Here is a 14699-nt window from a genome sequence, read left to right on the forward strand (position 1 = left end):
ACCTAGGAATTTGAGATTGCTGTGAGCTATGACATGACATCACTCTACCCAGGGTGACAGAGGGAAACAGAGTCATATTTTGGTGTGTCCACTTTTTGGCTATTATAAAGATAAATAAATAAATAAATAAATTGCAACATGAGAGCTCCCAGAAAGTCTTATGTGGTGAATCCAGTGAAGTTCTAGTAGAAATTGTGGAAGAGTTCATCAAAAAGTTCCTGGACTTCAGCTTGGCGCCTGTGGCTCAAGAGACTAAGGCACCAGCCACATACACCTGAGCTGGCGGGTTGGAATCCAGCCCGGGCCTGCCAAACAACAATGACAACTGTAACCAAAAAATAGCTGGCTGTTGTGGCAGGTGCCTGTGGTCCCATGTATTTGGGAGGCTGAGGCAAGAGAATTGCTTAAGCTCAGGCGTTTGAGGTTGCTGTGAGCTATGATGCCATGGCACTACCCAAGGGGACAGCTTGAGCTCTGTCTCAAAAAAAAAAAAAAAAGTTCCTGGACTTCACCAAAGGGTTTAACACTGAGTATGGGCTCTTGTTCAAGATACTGCCTACCTGGCAGAAACCTTGTCATGAAGGGTCACAAATGTAAGAACAGAAGACTTTTCAAAGAACATTTCACAAGTCAGCTTTATGTTAGCTCAGCCTTTGGTGACTGGTAAATCAGCAAAGCCATGTGTGTTCAAGAACCTGAAGCCAGGCTCAGCACCTGTAGCTCAGGTGGGTAAGGCGCCAGCCACATACACCTGAGCAGGAGGGTTTGAATCCAGCCTGGGCCCGCCAAACAACAATGACAGCTGCAACCAAAAGGTGGCTGGGCATTGTGGTGCGCGCCTGTAGTCCCAGCTGCTTGGGAGGCGGAGGCAGGGGAATCGCCTGAGCCCAGGAGTTGCAGGTTGCTGGTTGCTATTAGCTGTGATGCCGTGGCATTCTACCCAGGGCGACAGCTTGAGGCTCTGTCTCACAAAAAAAAAAAAAAGAAAAAAAACCTGAAGCCAGAAGACCTCCCTGCCACTTGGAGATCAAACAAATACATATTGGGTGTATGGTGTCCTATTTGAAGAGTGGATAAGGGGTATCAACCAAGAAATGCAGAAGAAGCTGTCTGTTGTACTGATGGTAGATAACTGTCCTGGCAAGTAAATCATCTCACAAATGAAATGTGACGCTGAAATTTTTGCCTGCAAACACAACCTCAAAAATCCAACTTCTTGAGCAGGGCATTATCAATGCACTACTGAGTCAAACTCCTGCAATTGGTCATTACTAAAACACAAACCTATGGTCTAGAAGCAGCTTCATCTGCTACATCAGTTAATGCCCTGGATGCTGTCCTCTAGATCAGTCCTGCTTGGGATAAAGTTCAGCCAGAAATGACACAGAAGTTTTTTTGTTGTTTTTTTTTTTGTAGAGACAGAGTCTCACTTTATGGCCCTCAGTAGAGTGCCGTGGCCTCACACAGTTCACAGCAACCTCCAACTCCTGAGCTTAAGCGATTCTCTTGCCTCAGCCTCCCAGGTAGCTGGGGCCACAATGCCCAGCTATTTTTTGGTTGCAGTTTGGCTGGGGCCGGGTTTGAACCCGCCACCCTCGGTATATGGGGCCTGTGCCTTACCGACTGAGCCACAGGCGCCGCCCAGACACAGAAGTATTTTAAGAAAGTTGGTTTTGGCTCAGTGCCTGTGGCTCAAGCGTCTTAAGGCGCCAGCCACATACACCTGAGCTGGCGGGTTCGAATCCAGCCTGGGCCCGCCAAACAACAATGATGGCTGCAACCAAAAAATAGCTGGACATTGTGGTGGGTGCCTGTAGTCCCAGCTACTTGGGAGGCTGAGGCAGGAGAATTGCTTGGGCCCAGAAGTTGGAGGTTGCTGTGAGCTGTGAAGCCACAGCATTCTACCCAGGGTGACAGCTTGAGGCTCTGTCTTTAAAAAAAAAGAAAGAAAGAAAGTTGGATTTGTCGGGCGGCGCCTGTGGCTCAGTGAGTAGGGCGCCAGCCCCGTATGCCGTGGGTGGCGGGTTCAAACCCAGCCCCGGCCAAACTGCAACCAAAAAATAGCCGGGCGTTGTGGCGGGCGCCTGTAGTCCCAGCTGCTCGGGAGGCTGAGGCAAGAGAATTGCGTAAGCCCAAGAGTTAGAGGTTGCTGTGAGCTGTGTGACGCCACGGCACTCTACCCGAGGGCGGTACAGTGAGACTCTGTCTCTACAAAAAAAAAAAAAAAAGAAAGTTGGATTTGTCACAACTCAAGGACACAATGTTTTGGCCCCATGGGACAGTCCATCTCCCATGGCAGAATTCAAAAAGTAGATTTTGAAGGTTTTATTGCAATAGATGATAAGGTGGTAACCTGTAATGAACCCAATCCAAGTGATAGGACCAAAGTACCGACCAGCCTTAAAGTGTATGGAGCAGCTGAAGAAGAGGAAGAAGAGAGTGAGGATGACACAGAAATGCAGAGATTGCTAAAAAAAGGATGTCAGGCATCTGATAATGTAGTTTAAGTCACTTGATATGGGAAAATGCCCAGGCGTGCTAAGAGGTGTAGCCAGTATTGCGAGTGCTTTCTCTACTTGTGTTTGTAATAAGAATAAGAAACAGATCAAGATTGACTCTTTTTTCAGAACAATTAAACCATGAGAAAACAGTAAATGTATTGATTTTGTATAATACTATGTGTATTATGATTTCTTAATGATGTTCTCTAATAAAAGTTGTACAAGAAAGTAAAGTACATGTATTTATCAATACAGTAGGCCTAATTCCTTATTTTGACCACCCCTATATGTTGACCAGTTTGTTACAGTCCCTTGGGTGGTCAACTTACATAGGTTCTACAATACTTTACTCACATTACATGTTGTGAGCAATAGGTCTTTTGCTTCTTTTGCTACTCTTCTGTTCCATATGGCTTTTCAACTTAGGATGCAGGCCCATAAAGGGGCAGTCCCAATATGGGACTGTATGCTAAGGGAAAGAGCATGAGGCTCACTTAAACAAGCAATGGTTCCCTTCTTTCTCTCTTTTGTTTTTCTTTCCTGAAACATGATCTTGCTCATGATGACAGCTCACTGCAACCTCCAACTCCTGGGCTCAAGCAATCCTCCTGGCTTAGGAGCCCAAGAAGCTGGAACTACAGGCGAGTGCCACCACACCTGGCAAATTCTTCCCCCCCCCCCCTTTAAGACAGAGTTGCCTAGGCTAGGTTGCATACAACCTCAAACTCCTGGGTTTGAGGGATTCTCCTCCCTCAGCCACCTGTGTAGCTGGCCTACAGGTGCCTGCCATGATGCCCAGCTAATTTTTTTCTATTTTTAGTAGAGATGGGATCTCTTTCTTGCTTAGGCTGGTCTCAAAGTCTGGACCTCAAGGGATCCTCCTACCTTTGACTCCTAGTGTAGTAGGATTTACAGGTATGAGCCACTGTGCCTGGCTCCCCAGCTAATTCTTTTTTTTTTTTTGAGACAAGAGTCTTAAGCCATCACCATGAGTAAAGTGCTATGGTGTCACAGCTCACATCAACCTCCAACTCTTGGGCTTAAGTGATTCTCTTGCCTCAGCCTCCCAGGTAGCTGGGACTATAGGCGCCTGCCACAATGCCTGGCTATTTTTTTTGAGGGGAGGGCGAGTGTAGTTGTCATCATTGTTATTTGGAGGGCCCAGCTGGATTCGAACCCGCCAGCTCTGGCGTATGTAGCTGGTGCCCTATCCACTTGAGCTACAGGTCCGAGCCCCCAGCTAATTCTTTTTTGTTTTTTTTTTTTTTTTCTTTGAGACAGATTCTCAAGCTGTCGCCCTGGGTAGAGTGCAGTGGCATCACAGTTCACAGCAACCTCCAATTCCTGGGCTCAAGCGATTTCTCTTGCCTCCACCTCCCAAGTAGCTGGGATCACAGGCGCCCACCACAATGCCCAGCTGCAGCCATCATTGTTTGGCGGGCCCGAGCTGGATTTGAACCCTCCAGCTCAGGTGTATGTGACTGGCGCCTTAGCTGCTTGAGCCACAGGCACTGAGCCACCCGCAGCTAATTCTTGTTTGTTTTTTTGTTGTTGTTTGTTTTTTGTTTGTTTTGCAGTTTTTGGCCGGGGCTGGGTTTTGCGGTTTTGCAGTTTTTGGCCGGGGCTGCCACCTCTGGCATGTGTGGCTGGCGCCCTACTCCGTTGAGCCACAGGCACTGCCCCACCCCCAGCTAATTCTTAAAAAAAATTTTTTTTTAGAGATGGAGCCTTGCTATGTTGCCCAGACTGGCCTTAAACACTTGGACTCAAGCAGTCCTCTCTCTAGTCTCCCAGAGTACTGGGATTACAGGTGTGAGTCACCATACCTGACCTGCAATGGCTTTAAAAATTAAAGCTTAGTCCTGACCTAGTGTAGGTCATGTTTACTCATACTCTTTTACCTAAAGCAAGACACATAACTGAGACTGACAATGGAGAGGGAATGTGCACTCCCCCTGGGGGCAGGTACCATAGCCATTTGACAGTTGGCAGGTTGTGTGTATATGATCTACTAGTAGGGAAGGGAACAATGAAGTTATTTAACCTCTTGAGGCCTCGGTTTCCATATCTATAAAATGGGAAGATAATAGTGCCTATTTCATATTACTATTTCATTACTGGGTTTCTGGGATCAATACGTGATGACATATAAAGTAGACCTGATATGTGATATTTGTTATTTAAGTATTAGCTATTGGCTGCTGTTATTATTGTTCTCTCCTCAACTCTGTGAAGCTATTACTCACTGTAAAAGGCCTTCCTCAAACAATTCTTTTTATGGTTCTTGCACTTTGGTTTCTTACCAGCCAACTTTTTGCCTTTTTCTGTACTTGGAAGCTTGATGGCAAAAGTTCAGGCAGGGCTTTGGAGTTGGATACTGTGTTTGACTTTTTGTTCACATGTTTAGACAGGAATAATTATGTTCACTTTGCCAACTCTTCCCTTCTTCTGGGCTAGCAAATGTTCCCTTTCTTTTTGATATCCAGCTACCAGAGGCAGTATCTATCTATCTTCCTCCTCTTTCCTTGTACCTCATTATCAGTGAGGTACAAGGAATTAATAATTGAATTCTTTTCATTTCCAGCCAAGTGTAAATGGGAGGGGGAGTCTTACACTCAGTCTAGGACCAAGTTTTGGGTATAGATGGCAATGGATTGGTGGCAATAATATCCTATAAAAAACCTCAGATTTTTTGGTTACGTTTATTTCCTATACAAATTCTTGTTCAGGCTTGGCACCTGTAGCTCAGTGGCTAGGGCAACAACGGCCACATACACCAGGGCTGGTGGGTTCGAACCCAGCCCCAGCCTACCAAACAACAATGACAACTACAATAAAAAAAATAGCCAGGTGTTGTGGCAGGCACCGATGGTCCCAGCTACTTGGGAGGCTAAGGCAAGAGAATCACTTAAGCTCAAGAGTTTGAGGTTGCTGTGAGCTATGATGCCGTGGTACTCTACCCAGGGTGACATAGTGAGACTCTGTCTCAAAAATAAAGAAAGAAAGAAAGAAAGCTTTGTCCAGGGCAAAGGCATTTGTGGCTGCTCACAAGTCCATCTGTGTGCCACCTCTGATGAGTAGTGGAGATAATCAGATTCTTTTATTAGGCTTTGACAGGATCTAGGACATGACTTGTTTCTTTCATTTTTGGCAGGTATTAGTGTGTTGGATCTACATAGGTTTTTTGAAATGTCTTTGGTCAAACTGAATTTCTTTCCTTTTTCTTTGCAGTGTAAGGCTGGCACTGGTGGGCAGAGATCTTCGTGTTCATTCTGCAAGTGTCCACGGGAAGGTGAGTGGTAGAAATAGTAGTGGTTTTTTTCTTGTTCACTAAGCAAGACAAATTTAATGCTTTCTTTGTCTTTAAAGAATTGGTGGCGCCCCTCGCTCAGTAGGTAGGGTGCCAGCCACATACACCAAGGATAGCAGGTTCAAACTCAGCCTGGGCCTGCTGAAACAACAATGACAGCTGCAACAAAAAATAGCCAGGCATTGTGGCAGGCACCCGTAGTCCCAGGTCCTTGGGAGGCTGAGGCAAGAGAATCGCTTAACCCAAGAGTTTGAGTTTGCTGTGAGCTGTGGCACCATGGCACTCTACCCAGGGTGACAGCTTAAGACTATGTCTCAAAAAAAGAATTGTCATCCCTAAATATGTACAAGTTGATCTATATATCTTTTAAAAGTACAATTCGATATCCCATTTCATGTGACCTGTTAATAAATGATTTGGGGGCCAGGCGTAGTGCATGCCTATAATCCTAGCACTCTGGGAAGGTGAGGCAAGAGAATTGCTTGAGCCCAAGAATCTGAGGTTGCTCTGTTCTATGACACCACAGCACTCTGACCTGGGTGACAGAGTGAGACTGTCTCAAAAAAAAAAAAAAAGTGTGTGCAGGTTGGTCTATTCCCAGCTTTGCCTGAGAAGAAGGGTCTGTGGTCTTATAGAATTTGAGACAGCTGTCTTATTTCTGTACTGATGGAATAAGCAAGGTTCCTAAACATACGTTTGGGATATGCTTTTAACCTCTAGCAAAGGCCATAGCTTTGATAATTTTGTACCCAAATATGTTCGTCTCATTGGATATAATAGTTCTACAGTTCATGAAGGATTTATTATATTTAAATGTATGGTAAGTACGGGCGGTACCTGTGGCTCATTGAGTAGGGCGGCAGCCCCATATACCAAGGGTGGCGGGTTCAAACCCAGCCCCAACCAAGCTGCAACAACAAAAAAAATAGCTGGGTGTTGTGGCAGGCGCCTGTAGTCCCAGTTACTTGGGAGGCTGAGGCAAGAGAATCGCCTAAGCCCAAGAGCTGGAGGTTGCTGTGAGCTGGGACACCACAGCACTCTACTGAGGGTGACAAAGTAAAGCTCTGTCTCTTAAAAAAAAAAAAAAATTATATAGTAAATAGAAACATTGTAAGATTAAAATGTTTGGATAGTTTCTTCTGTGAACTTTTTTTTTTTCTGTGAACCATTCCTTATGTTGTCTCTTTAGCTTTGCTTAAATTAAAGTCTTTTGTTAGGAACTTTGTTAGAGAATTTTTTATAGATATTTCTGAGACAATATTAAAAGTGTTCTAGTATAGGTATTTGGTGTCAGATAAGGAAGAATTGGAGACATAGTGCATTTTTTTTTAAGTTTTTTTTTTAAATAAAGCTTCTAGAGATTCTGCTTGTGTTCCCTTAGCAACAGAGACCAAGCAAGAATTAATAACCTACCCTCAGCCTCAGAAAACATCCATACCAGCATCACTGGAAAAGCTACCCAGTCAGCCCCCAAGACCAGCTGATAAGGAACCTGAACCTAGGAAGAGAGAAGAAGGGCAAGAACCACGCTTGGGTCATCAGAAGAGAGAAACAGAAAGGTATCAGCCTCCTCGAAGAGAAGGGCTCGCTTTCCGAAGAGACCGAGAGAAGGAGCTGTGGTCTGGAGACACACGCCAGGATGCAGAGAGCAAAAGTAAGTGGATTGTCAGGGCATATACTAGACTGTGACCATGATAGCTGAAGCATGGATGTGCCCATGTTATGGCTAAGAGCCAGCTGCTTCCCCATACCCTAGTAGAACTGTGTATCACCTGGTTATAGGGGCCATTACTTTCTGTGTCCCTTTTGTATTAGTTGATAGAATCTACATCTTCTAAATAGCAAATTGCTCTATAAATGCAGTAAAGAATGATTTTAGACTTCTAAGTTGGTAATGAAAAGCACGCAGGCCAGACATGGTGGCTCATGCCTATAATCCTAGCACTTTGGGAGGCCAAGCCAGGAGGATTGGATGAGGCCAAGAGTTGGAGGCCAGCCTGAGCAAGAGCAAGACCCTGACTCAACAAAAAATAGAAAAATTAGCCAGACATGGCAACACATACTTTTAAGTCCTAGCTACTCTAGAGGCTAAGGCAGGAGGATCCCTTGAACCCAGGAGTTTGAAGTTTCGTTGAACTATGATGAGGCTGCTGCCTGCCAGCCTAGGTGACAGAGCCAGACTCTGTTTTTTTAAAAAAAACAATAAATTAAAAAGGAAAAGAAAGAAAAGTATGTAGGATTTCTCTAGCATTTCTTTATAGAACTAGCCCTGCTAGAATAGAGTAGCATCTGCAGTTAGAAAGAAAAAGCAGACTTTTGGAACTTCAGAAATTCTACTTTCTTTTTTCTCTCCCATTTGTGCTTGGTTCATTCAGCAATCATGCTAAAACGCATTTATCGTTCTACTCCTCCTGAAGTAATAGTGGAAGTCCTAGAGCCCTATGTTCGCCTTACTACTGCTAATGTTCGTATCATCAAGAACAGAACAGGCCCTATGGGCCACACCTATGGCTTTATTGACCTCGACTCCCACGCGGTAAGTTTCCTCTATCTTGGAATGGTGTAGGGACAAATGTCTAAAGGACCCTCAAAAAGATTTAAGAGCTGGGAGCGGTGGCTCATGCCTATAATCTAGCACTGTGGGAGGCTGAGGTGGGTAGATTATCTGAGCTCACAGGTTTGAGACCAGCCTGAGCCAGAGCGAGACCTCATCTCTCAAAATAGCTGAGTGTTATGACAGATGCCTGTAGTCCTAGCTCCTTGGGAGGCTGAAGTAAGAGAATCGCTTGAGCCCAAGAGTTTGAGGTTGCTGTGAGCTATGATGTCACAGCACTATACTGAGGGCAAAAAAGTGAGACTTTGTCTCCAAAAACCAAAAAAAGGTTTAAGAGACTTCTTTTTTTTTTTTTTTACTCCTGAGACAGAGCCTCAAGCTGTAGCCCTGGGTAGAGTGTCGTGGCATCACAGCTCACAGCAACCTCTAGCTCCTGGGCTCAAGCGATTCTCCTGCCTCTGCCTCCCAAGTAGCTACGACTATAGGCGCCCACCACAATGCCCGGCTATTTTTTGGTTGTAGCTGTCATTGTTGTTTGGCTGGCCCGGGCTGGATTCAAACCCGCCAGCTCAGGTGTATGTGGCTGGCACCTTAGCCGCTTAAGCCACAGACTTCTTTATCATTTGAAATCTCATGTGCTACCTGGCATCCTAATCCCTCTTATTCTCTTCCTTTGAATTTAATGGTCAATTCAGGTGCGGTGACTACCTTTGAAAGTTACGCATCTGTGTGGCTTTTCAGTTCATTTTTGTCTCATGGCATTTATAGTTTCCAGCTTACTTGTGAAGAATCTCAGTATTGAATCCCTCAAGATTTTAGTGAATTTCCTGATTTTTTACTTTGCCCAGCCACAAATGGTTTTTTTGTTTTGTTTTGTTTGTAGTTTTTGGCCAGGGCTGGACTTTAACCCGCCACCTTGTTATGTGGGGCCAGCACCCTACTCCTTGAGCCACAGGCGCCGCCCCACAAATGGTTTTATAGTTGATAAAAGAACATTCCTTCTTTTTCTTCAAAGTATTTAATAGATTTTTATAACTTGAATTTTTAGTTGTGGGGTTCTTTTCTATGGAAGTAATTTAAAGATAGTAATGAAATTATTGGTATTTCTTAGATCTCATGCTAAGAAGGACTTTGTAAACTGAATCTGATGTAATGATAGTTGCGGCAACCTAAAAGAAGAGAATTTGAGGCTGGGTGTGGTTACTCCCTCTTGTAATTCCTGATGTTTATGAGGCTAAAACAGGAGGGTTGCTTGAGTTGAGGTGTTCAAGCCAGCCAGGGCAACATAATAAGGCCCATCTCTACAAAAAATTTTATTTTATTTTATTTATTTTTTGAGACAGAGTCTCACTTTGTCACTCCCTGTTGGGTGCGGTCATTTCACAGCTCACAGCAACCGCAAACCTTGGGCTTAAGCGATTGATTCTTTTGCCTCAGCCTCCCAAGTAGTTGGGACTGCAGGTGCCTGCCACAACACCTGACTGTTTTTATAGATGAGGTCTCACTCTGGCTCAAAGGTGGTCTTGAACTCATGAGCTCAGGCAACCCACTCTCCTCGGCTTCCTAGAGTGCTAGGATTATAGATGTGAGCCACCGTACCAGGCTTACAAAAAATTTTAAAAATTAGCCAGGTTGGGGCACAATTTCAAGAGGGACTTTACCTAACAAATACAATCAGTGTAACATAATTCTTTGTACCCTCAATAAATCCCAAACAATTAAAAAAAAAAGGCCAGTCTTGGTGGCATGCACCTATAGTCCTAGCTACTTAGGAGGCTAAGACGGTGGAATCCCTTGAGCCCAGGAGTTTGAGGCTTCAGTAAGCTATAATGAAATTGACATCTACTCTGATCACTATTCCTATCAGTCTTTCATTATAAGTTGCCTACTTTTGCTAATATGCTCTTACTGTTAAAGTTATGACCAGAATATAATGTTTAGTAAATTTCTCTTCTAAGAAGGAAGTATCCATGTTCAATTCCCTTTCAAAGGACATGGCCTTTTATCTCTTTGAGTTCAAGTGTGTCTTTGGCTCTGCAGGAAGCTCTTCGCGTAGTGAAGATCTTGCAGAACCTTGATCCACCATTTAGCATTGATGGAAAAATGGTAGCTGTAAACCTGGCCACTGGAAAACGAAGGTAAGACAGAGTGGTACACTTGAGTCACTTAACACAGAAAGGAAGGCAGTTGAATTTTAGGGAGGAAATCCCTTTTTCTGGCTGGAACGATAGACAGCAATGGATGATGTCTTCCCAGCATGCTTCAGATATGGGCTTTTATATTTATATATATATATTTATTTATTTATATATACACGTGTGTGGTGTGTGTGTGTGTGTTTGTTGTTGTTGTTTTTACAAAGCCTGCCTTGTTCTGACTCTAGAATTGTTTTCTTTCTTAAATAATAGTACTAGTTACTGTATTCCTTTCCCTTTTGACTGCTGGATATCTTTGGGTCCCAAATTGCTGGACATGGGGGCCATGCACTTATATTCCTGGCTGAGGTGGGAGGTTCAGTCTAGAAATTCAAGGCTGTATTGTGTGACAGGGGGGCCATGCACTTATATTCCTAGCTATATTCCTGGCTGAGGTGGGAGGCTCAGACTAGAAATTCAAGGCTGTATTGTGTGACAGTCACACCTGTGAATATCCACTACACTCCAACCTGGGCAAGGTGGTGAGACCACATCGCTTTTGAAAAAAAAAAAAAAAAGACATGGCTGGGCATAGTGGCTTACACGTGTAATCCTAGCACTCTGGGAGGCAGAGGTGTGTGGATTGCTTAAGCTTGGTAGTTGGAGACCAACCTGAGCAAAAGTAAAATCTGTCTCTACTAAAAATAGAAAAATTAGGCTCGGTGCCTATAGCACAGTGGTTACGGCGCCAGTCACGTACACAGAGGCTGGCAGGTTCGAACCTGGCCTGGGCCAGCTAAAACAACAATGATAACTACAACAATAAAATAGCCGGGCATTGTGGTGGACCTCTGTAGATCCAGCTCCTTGGGAGGCTGAGGCTAGAGAATCGCTTAAGCCCAGGAGTTTGAGGTTGCTGTGAGCTGTGACACCACGGAACTCTACCCAGGGTGACAAAGTGAAAATAGAGGCTCGGCATCTGTAGCTCAACAGCTAGGGCGCCAGCCACATACACTTGGAGCTGGTGAGTTCGAACTCAGTCTGGGCCTGCCAAACAATGACAACTACAACCAAAAACTAGCTGGGCGTTGTGGTGGGTGCTATAGTCCCAGCTACTTGGGAGGCTGAGGCAAGAGAATTGCTTAAGCCCAAGAGTTAGAAGTTGCTGTGAGCTGTGAAACCACAGCACTCTACCCAGGGTGACATAGTGAGACTCTGTCTCAAAAAAAATAAAAATAGAAAAATTAGCTATGCATTGTCTTCAGCACCTGTAGTCCCAGCTACTTGGGAGGCTGACATAGGAGGATCGCTGGAGCCCAGGAGTTTGAGGTTGCTCTGAGCTAGGCTTACACCATGACCGCTAGCCTGGCCATCAGAGTGAGATTCTGGCCTCCCCACCCCCAAAAAATTGATAGTACTGTCTTGGATGTGTAGAAAAATCTCCAGATACCCTTATCCCTTCGAATCCTAAGAAAATGCTCTCCTGACTTCTTGTTTCCCTGGCCACATTCATCTGCCCATAGCACTGGGAAATGTATTAGAATTCTTTACTCCTTCACTTATCTTTGCCCAGGCATGGTAACTTAGGGGTGGCTGCATCAGTGAAACAGGCTTACAGATACAGGGCAGATCTGGTACTCTTCTTTCGATAGTTGTTTTGTGGCCAAGCCCAGTGGCTCATAACCTGTAATTTTGGCATTCTGCTAGGACCAGGTGGGAGGATTGCTTCCATTCAGGAGTTTGACACCAGCTTGAGCAAAAGCGAGACCGCATATCTACCCAAGACGGAAAAAATTAGGCGTGCACTTGTAGTCCCAGCTACTTGGGAGGATGAGGCTAGTGGATTGCTTGAGCCTAGGAAGTTTGAGGCTGCAGTGAACTATAATCATGCCACTGTACTCTCCCCAGGGCAACAGAGTGGGGACCCTGTCTTGACAACAAAAACTTGTTTTGCTCCAGGAGATGGCCTTATAGGAGTCCTGCTGTTCCTCTCTTTAGGAGTATCTGAACTGTCCAACCTGCTTACTTTCTAGATTGGTTTTTTCATACAAAATGAGTAAAAAGGAGTTTCTCAGTAGGGTCTGTAGGATTAAGTACTCAAGTGACATTTGATAGCAGGCTCATAATATGTTGTATTGTTTATTGCAGAAATGATTCTGGGGATCATTCTGACCACATGCATTACTATCAGGTAGGCTCTAATATGTGGGGAGTGCTCTGTTAAAATTCTTAGGTAACTAAAAGGGAAATCTTGAATTTTCTCCAGTGTGTGACTATTAAGGTGAATGGTGGCTCAGTGCTGTAGCACAGTGGTTACGGTGCTGGCCACATACACCGAGGCTGGCAGGTTCGAATCCCGCCCTGGGCCAGATAAGTAACAATGACAGTTGCAACAGAAACAAAATAGCCGGGCATTATGGTAGGCGCCTATAGTCCCAGCTACTTGGGAGGCTGAGGCAAAAGAATCACTGAAGCCCAAGAGTTTGAGGTTGCTATGACCTGTAATGCCACGGCACTCTACTCAGGGTGACATAGTGAGATTCTGTCTCAAAAAAAATAAATAAATAGGGCGGCGCCTGTGGCTCAGTCGGTAGGGCACCGGCCCCCATATACCGAGTATGGTGGGTTCAAACCCAGCCCCAGCCAAACTGCAACCAAAAAATAGCCGGGCATTGTGGCAGGCACCTGTGGTCCCAGCTACTCAGGAGGCTGAGGCAAGAGAATCACTTGAGCCCAGGAGTTGGAGGTTGCTGTGAGCTGTGTGAGGCCACGGCACTCTACCGAGGGCCATAGGGTAAGACTCTATCTCTACAAAAAATAAATAAATAAATAAATAAAAGGTGAATGGCTATTGCATAACTCTGTAATTATAAACTTGCCTTTCTGTGATAGGGTAAAAAATATTTCCGAGATAGGAGGGGAGGCGGCAGAAATTCAGACTGGTCATCAGATACAAATCGACAAGGACAACAGTGTAAGTAACCTTTGTTTTTTTTCTATTATTCATTTTTGGGTTTTTTGCTATTTATTACTTGAAATCTATGTAGTCATAAAGTTAGGAAGAGAGAACTGTTAACTGAGGTGCTCACCCAGTGTAAGCATTGTCTACAAATTCTTTCTCTATTTGTCTTGGCCTACCCTAACTCTGGGGTTGTTCTTGCTGAGTCTTCAGTAAGGGGTTCATTGGATAGCAACTAACATTGGCTCTGGTTTTATTCCATTTAGCGTCATCTGACTGTTACATATATGATTCTGCTACTGGCTACTATTATGACCCCTTGGCAGGAACTTATTATGACCCCAATACCCAGGTGCGTTTTTGACTTTGTTTATTCTGTCAGTTATCCTTTTGAGAAAAGCACCAGTCATTTGTTACTTTGAGGATTTTATTTCCTGGATTTTTTGTGGATGCTCATTGCATGAAAAGTGAAAAAGTTTAAATCTATGAAATTTGAACTGTTGCCTGTATGGAAAATCAGTACCTTGAGGCATTGCAGGTAAGTACAGTACTACTCTCAGAAAAGCAGACAGTAGGTGGTCTGTATGTGTACTGCCCTCAGCAGTGGGTTTTTAGATTGATATGGACTCTTAAGTTTATGAGTAAAAGAGCTGTTCCTTCCCCTAGAAAGAAACTCATTAGACCTAAAATTGCTGGGAAAGTGAAACATTCTGTAGGATTACCTGCTGTTTCCAACTATATTGCAGCAAGAAGTCTATGTGCCCCAGGACCCTGGGTCACCTGAGGAAGAAGAGATCAAGGAAAAGAAACCCACCAGTCAAGGAAAGTTAAGTAGCAAGAAAGATACCCCTAAAAGAGACAGCAAGGAGAAAAAAGACAGAGGAGTGACACGGGTAAGAGAACTTAAGTGTCTGTTGTCTTTGCCACATAATTGTAGATTAAAATATAGGAATTATGGCTCAGCGCCTGTGGCTCAAGTGGCTAAAGCGCCAGCCACACACCTGAGCTGGCGGGTTCGATTCCATCCCAGGCCTGCCAAACAACAATGATGGCTGCGACCAAAAAATAGCCAGGGATTGTGGTGGGTGCCTGTAGTCCCAGGTACTTGGAAGGCTGAGGCAGGAGAATCGCTTGAGCCCAGGAGTTGGAGGTTGCTGTGAGCTGTGATGCCATGGCACTCTACCCAGGGCTACAGCTTAAGTCTCTGTCTCAAAAAAAGAAAAAAAAGTGAGACTTTGTC

At 44.5% G+C, this 14699-nt stretch overlaps 1 protein-coding gene across 7 annotated transcripts in view; it reads left to right on the forward strand.

Moving 5' to 3' along the window:
• RBM6 (RNA binding motif protein 6) overlaps positions 1 to 14699 on the forward strand; it is a 170204-nt gene that overhangs the window by 136328 nt on the left and 19177 nt on the right. For all 7 annotated transcript variants that reach the window (XM_053598699.1, XM_053598698.1, XM_053598697.1 and 4 more), the window contains 8 exons: positions 5733 to 5793; positions 7193 to 7465; positions 8187 to 8347; positions 10406 to 10503; positions 12649 to 12691; positions 13393 to 13474; positions 13726 to 13811; positions 14206 to 14352. In XM_053598699.1, coding sequence (XP_053454674.1) covers positions 5733 to 5793; positions 7193 to 7465; positions 8187 to 8347; positions 10406 to 10503; positions 12649 to 12691; positions 13393 to 13474; positions 13726 to 13811; positions 14206 to 14352 — 951 coding nt within the window. The remainder of the gene's footprint in view (positions 1 to 5732; positions 5794 to 7192; positions 7466 to 8186; positions 8348 to 10405; positions 10504 to 12648; positions 12692 to 13392; positions 13475 to 13725; positions 13812 to 14205; positions 14353 to 14699) is intronic.

Source organism: Nycticebus coucang, chromosome 8, assembly GCF_027406575.1.
Source record: "Nycticebus coucang isolate mNycCou1 chromosome 8, mNycCou1.pri, whole genome shotgun sequence".
Lineage (NCBI taxonomy): Eukaryota > Metazoa > Chordata > Mammalia > Primates > Lorisidae > Nycticebus > Nycticebus coucang.